The sequence below is a fragment of the Cydia pomonella genome, chromosome 17 (assembly GCF_033807575.1).
Source record: "Cydia pomonella isolate Wapato2018A chromosome 17, ilCydPomo1, whole genome shotgun sequence".
NCBI lineage: Eukaryota > Metazoa > Arthropoda > Insecta > Lepidoptera > Tortricidae > Cydia > Cydia pomonella.
The window spans coordinates 15,853,605-15,869,959 of record NC_084719.1 but is presented as its reverse complement, the minus strand read 5'-3'; the positions used below and the strand labels follow the sequence as shown (position 1 = coordinate 15,869,959).

Genomic DNA, 16,355 nt, shown 5'->3' with positions numbered 1-16,355 from the left:
AGAAAACGTGGAATACTAACTCTGAAAAGTTTCTCTTTAAAAAATCATGATACACTTTTGTGTTATTAACTAAAAGCGCTATTAATAAAAGCTTTTAAGCAAAAAATATACCCTCGTGTTTAATGCCAAGCTTTACTCTACATGTTCAGTGTTTGTGTCCAAATTGTAAATTACGAGCCACGTCGCCAGACAAATAGTACTTGTTGCAAAACAAATATGTTATATTCACTTCGCTTAATTTTATTTTTAAGCGTTGAGGCTAGTATCCTAACTGACAAAGACAATGCACAATAATGTTCGTATAATGTTAACTCGTCATGGTTAAATATTGCATTTAATAGATTTCCAAAACCGAAATGATCTCATAAGTGTTCCGCGAATAAAGTTTTGTACGGAACACTAAAAATCGGCCAAGTGCGTCTCGGGCTACACATAATGAAGGGTTCCTTGCGTTAGCTAAAACAAACAAAAGAGTGTACCTTCATGGTAATTAAGTCGTTTTAATAAAAAGAAAAGTTATTTGAATAAAAAAACAATAATGTTTCAACATATATCATATTCATGTGTAAGAACTTACACATGAATACTTCTAATATTATGGTGCATTGGGAAAGCTCCGAGCCATTTTACTGTCAAATCACAAACAGCTGCCATGGAAGCCATTAGGTACTTGTTTACTTTAATTTATTATTTATTTATTTAATCTTTATTGCACAATACATGAAGGTACAAATGGCGGACTTAATTTAGCATTTTAGCAGAATTTAGCAGTTTAATCAGCAATTTTGCGAGAGCTAATGGAGAATTTCTGAAACAACAACAAGGTCTTATGGTGTACGTGACGAGGTGTATGTATAAAAATATTAAGCATACCTACCTACTATCGCTATGAAATATTATTACTTATTCTGTGCTGTCGTGGGCTTAGTAAATGCTAAGGTGAATGGGAAATGTCATTATGAAAGGCATTAATTTTGTAAAAGCTGTTCCAAAGCGTGACGGAAATTAAACTAATGGAACAGTAAACGTGCACTAACTTTAATACAGATTCATAACGATTTCTATAAAATTTGTTTATCTGACAGTTGTTTTTTTATGTATGTATGAATAAACATAGAAAGTAGAAACTTAAAATAATGTTTTTTTAATGAACTAAAAACAAAACGGCCAGTGCAATATTTGAACCCGCAAACTTAGCTTCACCAGTGCCAATGCAAGTTACTCATCTGAATAACCAATTGAAATACCGAGCGCTGAGCTAAAGCTTCAAAATCTTGCAACTCCTGCACTCTGTTTTAAATTATTCCTTTGGGAAATGATCACGTTTTAACGTTTGCACTTAAGAAGAATGTAACGTAGGTTAAAAGTACAAGCCGATTCATAAGAGCTGGCGTGACGTGATCGTACTAAGTTGTTAATATGTCAATGATGTTTAATGAATCAATGAGTGGTATTAAGATTGTACAATTTGTTAAAGCTTTAATATTGTTGAGATACTTGAATTTGACTGTGACACCTTCCTTTACAACTGGCCAGAGGAAGCACAAAATCGGGAGTTATGGAGAACCAAGGGAGAGGCTCTTGCCTAGCAGTGGGACACTCAAATAGGCTAATACTATTAATATAATATTTGACGACCGGTCTGGCCTAGTCGGTAGTGACCCTGCCTATGAAGCCGATGGTCCCAGGTTCAAATCCTGGTACGGACATTTATTCGTGTGATGAGCATGGATATTTGTTCCTGAGTCATGGGTGTTTTCTATGTATTTAAGTATTTATAAATATTTATATATTATATATATCGTTGCCTAAGTACCCTCAACACAAGACTTATTGAGCTTACTGTGGGGTTTTGCCCAAAATTGCTCTGTAGTAAGTACTGCCCCGTATATGTTGTAGTCATTGAATTGAAACAGAGTTAGGCATAATGTATTCATATATTGTCCAATTTAAAATACGAAATTGTCTTAGATTTTACTCATCTAGTACAATTAAGGAGTCTTTCATAGTATCAACATCAAAACAATAATACATTTTGAAATCCGAACACCTCTCTATCATACCGAGTATTTGTATAAAATTACCTTCAACTGTCAAAAACACCGCCATATTGATCTTCGGCTCCGTGTTGATCTGGCACTCGTAGACGCCGGCGTCCCGCGGCTGCACGTAGTCCACCTTGAGGTCCCAGTCATCTGACGGCTCGGGGTGGAGCACGCTGAACCGCGCGTCGCCCGTGTACGTGAAGATGTGGGACGTCAGGATGTGGAGGTCGCGTTTACGCATCCACGATACCTGGGGAGAGATTTCAATAATTATCAGAGTTCATACTGTTAATTGATAATTCTTGAATTATATTACAAAGACTTAAGGTTCACTGATGATCAGCTCTAATCACGACAAATTCTCGTTTCGCCTCTGCGAAGTATTTTCGCTATTTACAAGGAACGGCTGTTATCGGTTACAATGTAGCAAGATGACCGTAGCACGATTCTGATCTTAATAACAGGTTATAAATTAGATCTGGCTAAGTTATAGATATATTCATAACCATTAAAATTTCAATACGCATGTGAGTTACGAGCGCTGATGTTCGTACAACAAATATATGATTTTAGAAGTTTTTGATTATTTTGTAGAACATGTCTATCTTCTTCTACGCACTCTAAACGCCTTGACAATAGAGGCGTGTTCAAATATTTGTGAGTACCTTAGCCGCTCCGATTTATCTGATGGAGACTGTATCTTGCCTTTATGAATATAAATATAGTTCTTTTTATTATTAAACTTGGATGATAATCCAATTTAATTTAGTTACGAGTAAAGCTACTCACAGATTATACGTTAGTTGACAACTGGAACTCAATATTTGCAAAAAATAATAGAATTACAATTCCTTAAACCTTCATTTATTACTAGTATACGGTTATCATGGTTCTAAATTTGTGGTACTTATTTGTTTCTTTTATATGTGTTCAACAACAACAAATCAACTTCAGTTTTTAAATGCACCTGTTCAGAACACATCCTAAGTTTAGTGACGTCACGGACGGCCGATTGCCACTGAAATTAGATCAGCGACGAACGGATGCGTATATAACGATCACCGACAGTGACCAATGACAATTTTTCAAAATCCACTGAACGACAAATTCGTACTGTAATTTAATTCAACATTATAAAATAAATCTTTGTACACTAGTTTAAATAACCAGTCTTTATTGAAAATCCACATAGGCATCCCTGCACTATATGGTAAAGAGCCTAAGCCCGAACAGCATCCAAATAAAAATTCTCGTAATTTGAGCTAAAAATTTGATGTTGCCTGGTGTGGTAAAATCTTTATTTATATAAAAAAATATAGGACATTATTACACAAATTGACTAAGTCCCACAGTAAGCTCAATAAGGCTTGTGTTGTGTGTACTTAGACAACGACATATAAAACTATAATATTTAAATACATAGAAAACACCCATGATTCAGGAACAAATATTCGTGCTCATCACACAAATAAATGCCCTTACCAGGATTTGAACCCGGGACCATCAGCTTCATAGGCAGGGTCACTACCCACTAGGCCAGGTCAGTCGGTTTATTTAACAAGCCATTAAATAAAATTGTTCAAGCTAAAACACTCAAACGGTCCATCGACATTAGTTTGTTTTAAACACCAGTATGTAATAAAACGTCATAAAAGTGTGCATTTTGCAACACTCGCGTGTTCCCACTTTCCTACAGCATGAATTATTTATGAGCCACGCTTGCACATTCAACTGTAAAACGTGTTTTTTGTTTTTAAATGGTCCAGTTTTAATTACTTTAGAAGTTAATTAACTATAATGAAGGTTAATTAATGTCGGGGAAAAACTCGGCGGATGAATGTAGGTATCTACTGCGATGAAACAAATTTGCGTAAAATATTGTATTATGGAAATTAGGTACTTACAAGCCTACAGGTAATGGTGCAATGTTAGATTAAATCATTTGATTTTGAAATCTCATGAATTCATGATCATTCCAACTCGATCATCACAACCAGATCGTATTAAAGCCCTTTGTTGTGCAGGTCCTTGTGGGCGGTATTATTCCAATATTTAATCATTACCCAATATTTTGGTGCAGATTTTGGGGGCGTATTCTGATTGTAACATAAATTTGATATAGGTTTGTTATTTTTTGTAAAAGTGACGTTTCCGGTTGAAGAAATGTTACTTTTGACACTGACAGATCTATAACGATTCCAGATCAAATTCATAACCTGTCATTACAAACTGAATACGCCTCCTGCTATGAATATGAATCGTATCAAATGATTACTACACGCTTTCTGGGGTGAGTCAGGGCAGTACTCTGGGGCCTACATTGTTTATTTTAATGATAAACGATTTGCCTGACACAATTCGCTCAGCTGATTGTTTGCTTTTTTTGCGGATGACCTAAAGTTGTTGTTCGGCGTCAGTAGTATGGTGGATAGCGCTGCATTGCAGAGCGATATCAATGCAGCAGCTGAATGGAGTGTAGAAAACCGGCTGCCTTTTAATACAGCAAAATGCAAGGTCATTACCTTCTCACGTAAGCGCTCGCCACTTTTAGCCGATTATAGCCTGGGGAACGTTGGTTTGGAAAGAGTTCAGGAAATTAGGGACCTAGGTTTAGTCTTAGATACTAAACTGGATTTCCATAAATACGTAACTGGTATTTGTAAGCAGGCTAGTAAAACCCTAGGTTTCGTCATGAGGGCGTCGAAGCAGTTCCATGTCGGAGTCGCTGTGGTTCTATACAGTGCCTATGTCCGTAGTAGGTTGGAATATGGGGCTGTTATTTGGGATCCCTACGAGGCTAAATACTCCTTGATGGTGGAAAGAGTACAGCGTAAATTCGCCCGCTGGTTGTATCGCAAAGCCTACGGGTATTATCCATACCTGTACCCTTCATTGTTTGTCTCTGGGATGGTTGGGCTAGACACGCTTCGGATGAGGAGGAAGTTGTTGTTGTTAGTCCACTATCTTTCTATCGTACACCACAGAGTGGACTGCCCAGCTGTGCTAGAGAGGATCAGATTGGTGGTTCCGGTGAGAGTCCCCCAGGATATGAACTGCGTGGCGGTGGCGCCGCGCCGCCGGCCGGGCCTGTTGCAGCGCGTGTCTGCTCGCACGTGCCACGCTCGACACGCTCCTACCGCGCGCGCAATATCTTTACTGCACTTAATGCTCACTCAGTACGAGGAGGCTGACATGTTTGCCGGAAAATTTGCCCAATTATGTTGTATTGCCAAACAGTTCCTAAATAATTTGAATGAATCATGATTTGTTTTATTAGTATTTTTTTTTTTTTTTTTTAATCTTTATTTAGTATTATTTTTTATTTTTTTTTTGTGAATGTATTTAGTATTGGTATTATTTCTCTCACTGACATATTTTCTCTTTATGTATAATTAATAATTTAGCGTGTAAGTGCTTTGGTGTAATGACATACTGTAAACTTGCATTGTATTTAAGTGAATAAATATAAAAAATAGAAAGCAAATTTCAAGCTGCCAGATAAATGTGAATTTATGAAAATTCGTATTTTACACTAAATTTAATTTTCTTTATAAATACCTAGTGCACGAGTAGCTATTTTTAAACTACTAAATAACGTGCTCTTCTTGATGCATTCGGTTTAAAAATAAATTGAATTATATTTTTCTTGTCACTCGGTTACGGTATTCAGCGCTAATCACGACACGTGGTTATTTTTGCCTCCACGAAGCATTTTCGCTACATATCAGGAAACCCATGTTGTCGGCTACAACCGTAGCTCAGCGGTAAATGTGTTTAACCCACAGGGGTATAGTTAGATGTATAGTTAGTTATTTTAAATACTAATATACTGTTATATAGTATTTAAAATAACTAACTATACATTTTTATGACAGTGATAAGCCCTTCACATAATGGTTCAGCTACTTAGGGTAGAACGTAGTATAACATTTATTTTAACAAATTATGCTGCGGTAAACTTTCCTAAATCGTACATGTTCCTAAATGATACTCTTATCAAGTTCTCGTTTCGTGAAACTGCAATGGCGATGCGGGTGCTAGAAAATTTTACTACTAGTGCGCTAAGTTACGTGACGCAAGCAACGACTCCACGCCACGCTACCGCACTAAATTTTATTCAATAACTAAGTAATTTTGTTGTTTTCGAGTATTTATTTGGTTGATTCGTAAGGTTTTCAAATTTGTTCAAGCTGGGTTATATAACTTAAAAGTTTTCTCCTTAATTCTATACATATTTACATTTTAAATTACTAGACGTCCATACCCCAGCCCGGCACCTATTTTGTTAAGCAGCCAAATTGAATTTGTTAGTAATCTTGTGCCTTATTCGTATGTATCACTTTGTCCTATTTTGTACTGGTATTTCGTATTAGAAGATACAGTGCACACAGTGTGAAACCTGGATTCACGAAATTAGTGCTAGAGTTGACAAAAATACTCGTTATTTTATTTGTTATGATTGCAAAGAATTGGAAAATACAGACATGTTTTACATCTGAGATGATTCCACAGGTATTACAAATTTAGCAATAATAATTACTATTTACTTATGTATGACAATTCTTGTGATTATGAGACTAATATTAATGATAGGATCTACTACTACTTACCATAGGGAATGACGGGTACGGGTACGATATAGGAATAAACTAATCCGTTTTAAGAATACTTAAGCCTACATCGTACATTTTCTTCTTTAAAAAAATTAGAAGTTATTTACTTAAGTTGACTACTGAATAAATAAATATTCTTAACAAAACATCAACTGAATGTTCTTTTCTTATTTATATTAGCATTTTCTCTTAATAAGAGCAAAACGAATAAGGCAAGTTTCCCCTACTATAGACGCTTGGCTACTATGTATAGTAGTTGCTCCACCCATTTATTATTTGCTTTTGCTGTTAAAACTGTTAAAAGTGTACCTGTTTGACATTATTCTTGTTTCTAGCAATATAAGAGAAATTTAATTCATCTTTGAATGAAGATTTTAAACGAGTCGCCGGGATTAGTCGGGTTCAAGTTAAATGGAGCTCGTTAATTTATATTGATGAAGGAAAAATAAATTGAGAAAATTCCGAAACATTTTACTAAGAACAATTATTAAAAAGTCTTTTACTTGAATTATCTTTCATTAATGTACTTAGGTCATAAGTTCGGTCACAAAGATTTTAACTGATAAAATGTAAGACAAATCGTTTAATGAATAAAGTTTTGTACGCTTATTTAATAGGTACTGATCAAAACGTAATATAATTCGTTTTAAATTTAGATTGCGCCTTTATTTACCACTTGATTACTTTGGGATTGTAATTAGACGTGAATACGCGGCTGGATTGTGAAAAATTATACTTTACAAAAGGGAGTAAAAATCAGTGTGACATTAATAAAATAGGTACAATTGTTTACCCTACCTACTTTATTAGAACGTTATTTTATCTTCAGGTTCTTTCTCCGACAGGTCTGTACTTCAGCTAACCCTTAAAACATAAGGTACTTTTCAGTGATACGCTATTTTTTGTCTACATCCAACGAGTGGTTTGGTAAAACACGTACAGTTGCAATTTTGGTAATTATTATACATGAATTATATATGTTAAGAAAGATAAAAAACCAGCTTTTGTTTTATGTAAATAAGACTCAACCATGTTAAAAGAAAAATAAATAGGGATCAAAATCACCTTGAACGGGTAGCGTATTTTTTAAATGTTTTTATAATTTTTTTCCGAATATTACATACAATGAAGCAAAACTGAGACATGAAATTACGTTAAATTATATTGCTAGTGATTTAGCATTAAATAAGCTTTCAACGCATATATATGAATATTAAGGTATATGTACCTATAGCTTTTTTATCAGTCAAAATCTTTTTGACCGAACTTAAGACCTGACTAAGTAATAGCTATAGCTTTTCGTAGCTTACCTATTTCGGGTATTTATTTATTTTAATTGGTATATAAATAAATATTATACGGACATTATTACACATATTGTTGACTAAGTGATTAACCTAATCATTATTTTAAATTTTAACAGATACTCGATTTTAGACAGAATATTTGCATATCTTGAAACAATTTAAATACTTTACCTTATACCTTTTTATTGGTATAAAGAGTACTGTTTGGGCTTGAGAGTCATACTGACATTGCCTTTTGTTTAAAATAATACTTTCTCTAATTCAACATTAATATTCCAAATAAGATAAAATATTCAAACGTTTACCTAAGATTCTATTTCTTAACATTTATGACGTTAGTCTTATACTGCAGGTACATGAATTTGAAACTACTATATATTTTTTAGAATGGCTGAATCATATTTTTAACCCCCAACGCAAATAGAGGGGTATTATATATTTGACGCCAATGTCTGTGTCTGTCTGTCTGACTGTCTGACTGTCTGTATGTCTGTCTGTCTGTGGCATCGTAACGTCTCCGTTTTCGTATTTTTGATGCATTTTTTATGTGAAAGAGAGTTTTTTCGCGGTGGTTCCTAGTTATGTTACTTATGTTTCATAGAGACATGTAGATTAAGTTCAAAACTAACAATTATGTGGACCATTATGTTGTCTATAATAAATAAATAATAATAATAATAAATAAATAATAGAGATCCATCAGTTCTAGAGATACAGAGTACCAGCTCTTTTCCAAAATTATGTCAGGCAAGTTTTGCTTCACAACATAAAACGCGTTGAGATGAGATAGAGGGATGAGCACAAGTACGCTTAGCTATTTATGAACGAGAAGAGTACGTATTTCATAATTTAACATGGCGAATGGGGTCAACCTTCCTTATTTTGCTTTTCCACCTCGCTTTGTCCCCAAGTTCAAGTAGTTTCAGCAAATGGTATAAAATTAGCATATCCAGAACTTGACTAATTTGAGAGCGCCCAAAAAATACCGTCCGCTACTTTATTTTATTATTTTAGAGGGCCCAAGGAACTGCGGACGCTTCGTCTTGCTTAATTACGTAGGCTTACGCGGCTCGCAGCGGCTCACACTAATTACGTCTAAAAACAAAAGCCCGACAAAGGATAATTTATTTTTTAATTTCTCAGAACCTTCGTATTAAAAAAATAATTCTAACGCTTATTGTCTCACTCAGAGCGCAAAGTAATCGCGTTGTGGTCAAATAAAAGCACAAATGAATCATTGTTTCGTTTTTGATAGGTTAATTCATATAGGTTTTATGTTTTGGAGGTTGTTATGAACTTATGATAGATCGCAACAAAAATAATTGCAACCGCTGACTATCCAGTATGTCAACAAGACTTGACCATAAAGAAAGTTGCTTCCTAACTTAGAGCATTTAACCAACTGGAGACGCCCTATCTGTAATTTACTGTACTGTCTGCCGATTTTTGCGTCAATAAGTATAACGTGAGTATGACCATTGGCCGAGATTTTCGACAGAGGGGTTCTCTAAGATTGCTAATCATTGTTCAAACATGAATTTTAATTTTAGTATGTTGGTGTGTATGTATATACGATATTGTACATATTAAAAAAAACGAGAAACACAGTGACAGAGTAAATATATACAACAAAGGCGAACTTATCGCTGTATCTCTTCCACCTTTGAGGAAATGAGTAGAATGACAAACAATCATGATGATGATGAATGGATGATAGCAAACGAGCAGACGAGCCGCCTGATGGGAAGCTGTCATCGATACCCATGGACATAAGCTACATCACAGGAGCCACTTAAGCGTTGAGAACTCTAAATACCCGCTTCTTGAAGCATCCCATGTCGTAACGCATTTTTATTTCCTTATTTTTACTAGACAGATTTCATTTTACTTTGCTATTACGAGAGCGACAGAAATTGCCCTTCGCCTTTCGATTTACCATCATTTGCCATCAGAGGATGAAAAGGGATTATCAATTAAAAAAATATACTTCTCTCAAAATGCATAGGATACTCGATTCAAAATGAAAAGAAACGGCCATTCAAAAACAATGACTTGACGATAAAGACAATTTGGCTCGCGGCCGCCCAAACGTATCCGTGCGAGCAGCCAAATCAACAACTAACTTCATCACATACAAAGTTTCAGACAGTTGTATGACAGTAGCTTCGCGAGCGCCGGAACCAGTAAGTTTGTGGATATGTAGAACGATGCTTGGCAGGCGCAAGGCATGATCACGGTTCAACACTTCAAATAATTAGTCCTGTTGGCAAGGATAGGATGCTGTGATTAATGTTAGTTTTAGAATTTTGAAGAAACAGGAAGCGATATTTTAGTAACAATGGAAATGTGTTGAAGTACTGTGCGATTTTAACGCGTTTGGCTTTCGGCCCGATTCGAGGAATGAGACGTATCTCGATAACGATGAGTTCTGGTTTAGATAAGTTCTCAGTTCATATCGTGTATATATTATGTCGTATCAGGGATCGGAAACCGGTATTTTTTGTATGGGAACGAAAACGGTATTTTTTCGTTCTTTGTTAATTACTTCATTTCTAATTAGGCAATCTAATAATACGAAGTCGTTATCTGAAAACACAACTGAGTCCTACATTTAGAGTATAAAAAATATGGTTAATTCGATGTTTTTTGCAAAAAACCGGTTCCGATCCCTGTGTCGTATAATTGACAGAAGTAGCTCGATTCGGGCAACCAATGTCATTTTGACGTTAGAAATATCGTAGATAGATCTTATTGGGATCACAGCGGAATTGGAATAAACGTCAATTTTAACATGTCGGTTAGTTATCGATCATTTAAAGATCTTTTCAAGATTTTAAACGTATTTTAATCATTCTTCGAATCGGCCCGATTTGTCAACACCTTGTAAAATGTTATATTACCACTTTTATCAGCAGCTTCGACGGCGTTTGTTTAAAGTTGGACAGTAGGGTGGTTCAGGTTTGTATGGGAAAAATTCAAACCGTAGCTAGAAGAAGCGTCACCCCGTTAGTTTGTTACACTTATTATGTTTATAAAATACGCCATGTTTTGTAACTTTATCTGAACTACAAGGGGATGGCTTTGAAATTATTCAACGTTGTATGAAATCAAAAAAAAAAAAAATTAAGTAGTTGTGTCCCCAATCTTTGAATATGTAGTTTTGTAAGTTATTTTTATTAAAAAAAATTCTATTTTTATGAAATTTTTAGTTGCAATTCAAAAAACCTAATTAATGAAAAAATATAAAAAATAGAAATAAATCTTATAATTAAATTTATAAATCACATGTTCAAATACTGTGACAAATCCACTAAATAAATAGGAAAGTAGTATTTTTTAAAGATGTCATACAACATAAAAAAAAAATCTAAGTGGTTGAGCACCCCCTTGTAATTGAGATAAAGTTACAAAACTTGCTGCCCGATTCGAAGAATGAGATACGATAACGATAAGTTCTGGGTTAGATAAGTTCTCATCTAGATATCGTTTGTATGTCGTATAATTGACAGAAGCAGCTCGATTCGGGCAACCAATGTCACTTTGACGTTTGAAATATCGTAGATAGATCTTATTGGGATCACAGCGGAATAAACGTCAATTTTGACATGTCGTTTAGTTATCGATCTTTTAAAGATCTTTCCAAGATTTTAAACGTGTCTTAATCATTCTTCGAATCAGGCCGTTTGTGTATTTTATCGGCATAATAAGTGTAACATAATAAGGGGGTGTCCAGTCGAAAAATTCGATAAAATATTTTTGCACCACCTTATCGGACAGTCTTACTTAGTCCTGAACTAAACAAGCGTGACACTAGATACTTAATAAGGTGTATGCTTCTAAGTTATTGGTGGTAACTAAGGAGATACAAAGATCCATAGTACCAGTTGTCAAGTTTACACGCGGCACCGCTACTGTAAATAGGTAGGTGATCTTAAATCGTCATTTGCACCGTCAGCATATTCACTATCCCTTAGTTACCTACCACATCACGTATATTTCTAATCCATCATACATTCGTAAGCCTTTTTAAACTCGCATAAAATACTTCAAAAAGCTCACTCCATCCATCACTTAGCAGTATGACACGATTTTTCAATGTCGAAGGCCTCCGATAGCCCTCCTCAGGCACGGTCCAGCGGCTGGCATATAAATGGCGCACACTTGGGGAATATATGGCCCCTCGACATGTCCCGCGATGCATTATAATATATGGCGAGGGCGGGTATTATCCGTGTCATTTTTTTATGAAAGGCTTTTCAGGGCTTAAGTTGATGGAGTGATTTAGGTGAACATGGCGAGCATGTCCTAATTTATTTTTATTAAAAAAATAGGTGAGTTACATATGTAATTAAGTAGGGCTTACAAATAGAGGCCCTACCTAAAACACAAGGCTTTTTGAAATTTTGCTACGCTAAAGTATATAGGTAAGTGTTATGAATCCGTTTCGACAACGTTTCGCCATGTAATACAGGAGTATTCTTTCTTCATTGTCAACATACTTACGGCCCGATTCGAACTTTAAGATGCGTCAAACATTTGCTACAGATACGATATGTTGGTGTCAAAAGTGACGTTTACTTTTAACACTGACATGCCCAATCCATATCTTATCTTTAGGAATATTTTGACATATCTTAAAGTTCGAATATAGCCGTTAGCTATTGACATAGAAGATGATTACGGTTCTCTGTCTTAACGAATGTATATCCCGATGTTATCTCGTAGGTCCTCTTGAGCAAGTACAATGAAAAATGTACTGACAAATAGTTTAGTATAAAGAAATTACTATTCTTATAAGAATTATAACTTGATCACTTTCCTATATTTTAAAATTCACGATATTATGAATGATACTGTACTCACAGTACGATTCCCGATGTGCTTAGCGCGGCACCGCAGCACGGCCGACTGACCAACCACCGCTGTCACGTTCCGCGGCGACACGTCGTCGAAGTATGGTCGTTCGGGGCGCGCTTCGCTCGTCACGCCTGATAATCCACCGAGACCTGCGGACAAAATATAGAATTAACTCCTGTCTAACGAGACCTTGAGGACCTTGAAAAGGAATCAAGGATAGCCTTCAGATAATATTTGAATTTATAAAAGCTTTTAAAGGAACGAAACTCCAACGAAAGGTTTTAAAACTGTCCATATTGCTGAAAACCAGAACAAAGGGTAGGACAGGAGTATTAGGTTTAAATAATTTTGTAGAAAAGGGGTTAAGCATTACATAGTTAAAGTAGCATCGTCGGCATCTTTTTCTAATTTTCGTGTATTCAGAAAAATCACACAACAATGGCCAATTCCCAGAACGTGCTTAATAACATATTATGTTTCATGAACGAAGTGTATATTGTTTGTGAAAAACACGCAATAATTAAACAAAATAATTGAATGATGCCAATGATTCCCAATAGTCAATCAATGCCATTTAAACATGACTAACTCCATTGTAATTTGTAACGACGCGTAATAATATTGAGAACAGGGTCCATGTTCACAAATATAAATATATTATTACCTTATAATTTTAAAGATCTGTGCGTTGCCTTTGCACATATGTACCTGCGCTCTAGAGGAAGTGAGCGCACGCAACCAATACATTCTCGATAACAATTGGGTAGCCGAATACATATTCGAGCGTCCGAATGGACCTTCCATGGAAAGTGCATTATTTCAGGCAATGTGATTATTGTGAGTGCACATCCGGGACATTGCCCATTTACAAATGTTGCACCATAATACAGCAAATGAGGTCATTTACGTACATGGGGAAATACAATTTACCCTGAAGTACTAACTTTACAAGCTCTTACTCTATAAAGCCAACATTTTTTTAATACTATGGATGGTAAGCAGTCTTCGTAGCCTATGTACGCCTGCAACTCTAGAGGAGTTACATGCGCGTTGCCGACCCTAAACCCCCCCCCCCCCCCCCCCTCGTTGAGCTCTGGCAATTCCCCAGTTGGCCTCTGCTCTAGATCTGGAATGACGTCCACTGGCTGTACCCTACCACACAAAGCGAGATGACATTCACAATGCCCATACCTCTCTTTTGGACGTAGTTTAAGGACGTACCCGGGTCCAACATCATGGGTGAATGGTACGTCTTGGTCATATAGACAATCCCTATAATACTGTCACAACTTTAAAGACCGTGCTCAACTAGGTACTACATACTTTGTCCACTGCGGAAGTGTTCATGGTTCACCAAATATGTGACTCCATATTATAACTTACAGACCAAACCTTGTTACTACAAAAAGGAGTTTCAGCTCAAGATATACAAATCTTATTTAACATTATGCCAATAAAACAATTCTCGGCAAAGATAAATAAATTTTAAATAAACTTTGCAAATTAAAATATACATAAAGATTCAGATAAACAAATTGAGCAACAAGATGTCTGGAGCCCAATTCACATCAACTTGTTACGGGTTTTGGTTTTGATATGACCTGGAAGATACGCTGATTGGTGCATGCGAAATTAAGTGAAAGTTGTGTGCCAATCACCAAAACGGTCGTCAAGGTCGTACCGTTCAAAAGCATGTTGTCGTTTTATGGTAACCCATTGGTACAGAGGGTCTTCGTGAGTCGTAGCCATCCGCTCCTGTCCTGTGCCTCGCGCTCCGCGTCCCTCCAACTCAGTCCGGCTGCCCGCAGCTCGGTGTCGATGGTGCGCTGCCACGTGTACGTCGGCTGACCCCATCGCCTGCTCCCATGTAGCCTGCACGTGAACTTGATCCTAGCCGTTTTGTCTTCTGGTCTTCGAAGGATGTGCCTTATCCAGTTCCACTTACGGTTAGCGATCTTTTGCTTGATCGGGACTTGGAGGCATCGATTCCATAGATCCGTGTTGCTGATAGTGTTCGACCAGAATATGCGCAGAACGGGGTCTTAGTCTTAGGCATTTGTTGACAAATACTTGTAGCTTGTCTATCAGACCCTTTGCCTCCGTCCAAGTCTCGCAGCCGAAGAGCAAAACAGACTTCACAATGCAATCGAAGAGGGAAATCTTGATCCACCAGGTGAGCACGTTCGAGTCCCAGACCGATTTTAGGTTCAAAACCATAATAACTTGCTAAATCTGAATCAAGTTCCTAAATTAAAATGTCTTGACGATTTCATGCAGAATTTAACTACCTAAATACCAACTTAGTTTCACAAGGAGGTTCTGAGGATTGTGCGAGTTCTGTATCCGAGTAATGAAAATAAAAGGCTCATATATGACAGGAAAAAAGTGTATATTTTTAAAGTATACGGAACACATTTAACGAAATTTCTCTCTCTTAATTCTCTCATTTTGACGCTTGGTGAAAGGAACAAATTATGAATTATTGCAAATTTGACGAGACCGGTCTAGTGGGTAGTGACCCTGCCTATGAAGCTGATGGTCCTAGGTTCTCACCCGGTTTATTATTTATTTATTTAGTGGGACTTAGTCAATTTGTGTAAAAATGTTCCTATTATATTTATTTACTAGATTTAAATCGACTGGGACCGGGTCTAGTGAAAAAAACCGTGAACCATTCAAAACTGTTACATTTATTTATTTATACATTCATTACACTCTTTAATCACCAAGCATACCATACATGTGAGTTGTCATCTCTCATAATGATAAATGACATAACTGATGCAGCGTTACTACTGCGGAGTGTTTCTAAATAGGTATTTAAACATTTTTACGAATGTCATCTGACTAAAAAAATACAAATCGCAATTGTCGTCACCTAGCATAAAGTAAAAGCTAAAACAATAACGTATCCACAAAATAGGATGCAGTGGTAACCTGCTCGGGCTACCGATCGCCGCGATAGGAACGCGTAAACATCCTGTCACAGCTTCGCCGCATGTGTGCTAGTTCTCTCCATTTGAAATGAATTTGGCCGAACCTCGCCCGTAGAGTTATGTCCAAGTTCGGAAGGTTGATGCAGTTTTTAAAAAGTATACCACATTGCGCTTCAAATCAAAAGGTTATTTGCGCAATTGCATCGTAAATAGCTAGAGATGTTGGCTTTCAAACGGCTCTCTTATGCCCAGAGTAAATGTTATAATCGTAGTTTTCGGATGATAAAGAGTAGCTACGTTTAACACGGTAAGCGAGACCATTTAGAAAGGTATTCGTTATGCTATTTGCTTTGCTTATAAAGATCAGTTAAAATTAGCAGCAGCGTTACTGTTGCAGCAGCTAGAAAATATCAATCTCTATGATAAAGTTACACCTGTTATCTGTAGCTTTAGACAACTCTGGAGCTGCAGGCGTTCATAAGCTATAGTAGTCACCATCAGGTGGTCTGTGTGCTTGTTTGCTACCGACGTAGTATAAAATAAAGAAGCTACAGATGAGAGATTTTACTGAGGTCAACCAATAACCTAAAATAATAA

At 36.3% G+C, this 16,355-nt stretch overlaps 1 protein-coding gene across 1 annotated transcript in view; it reads right to left on the bottom strand.

Moving 5' to 3' along the window:
- LOC133527086 (protein sidekick-1-like) overlaps positions 1-16,355 on the bottom strand; it is a 310,716-nt gene that overhangs the window by 24,810 nt on the left and 269,551 nt on the right. Inside the window, exons 3-4 of the mRNA XM_061863979.1 lie at positions 12,829-12,971; positions 2,085-2,295 (exon numbers count right to left, since the gene is read on the bottom strand). Coding sequence (XP_061719963.1) covers positions 2,085-2,295; positions 12,829-12,971 — 354 coding nt within the window. The remainder of the gene's footprint in view (positions 1-2,084; positions 2,296-12,828; positions 12,972-16,355) is intronic.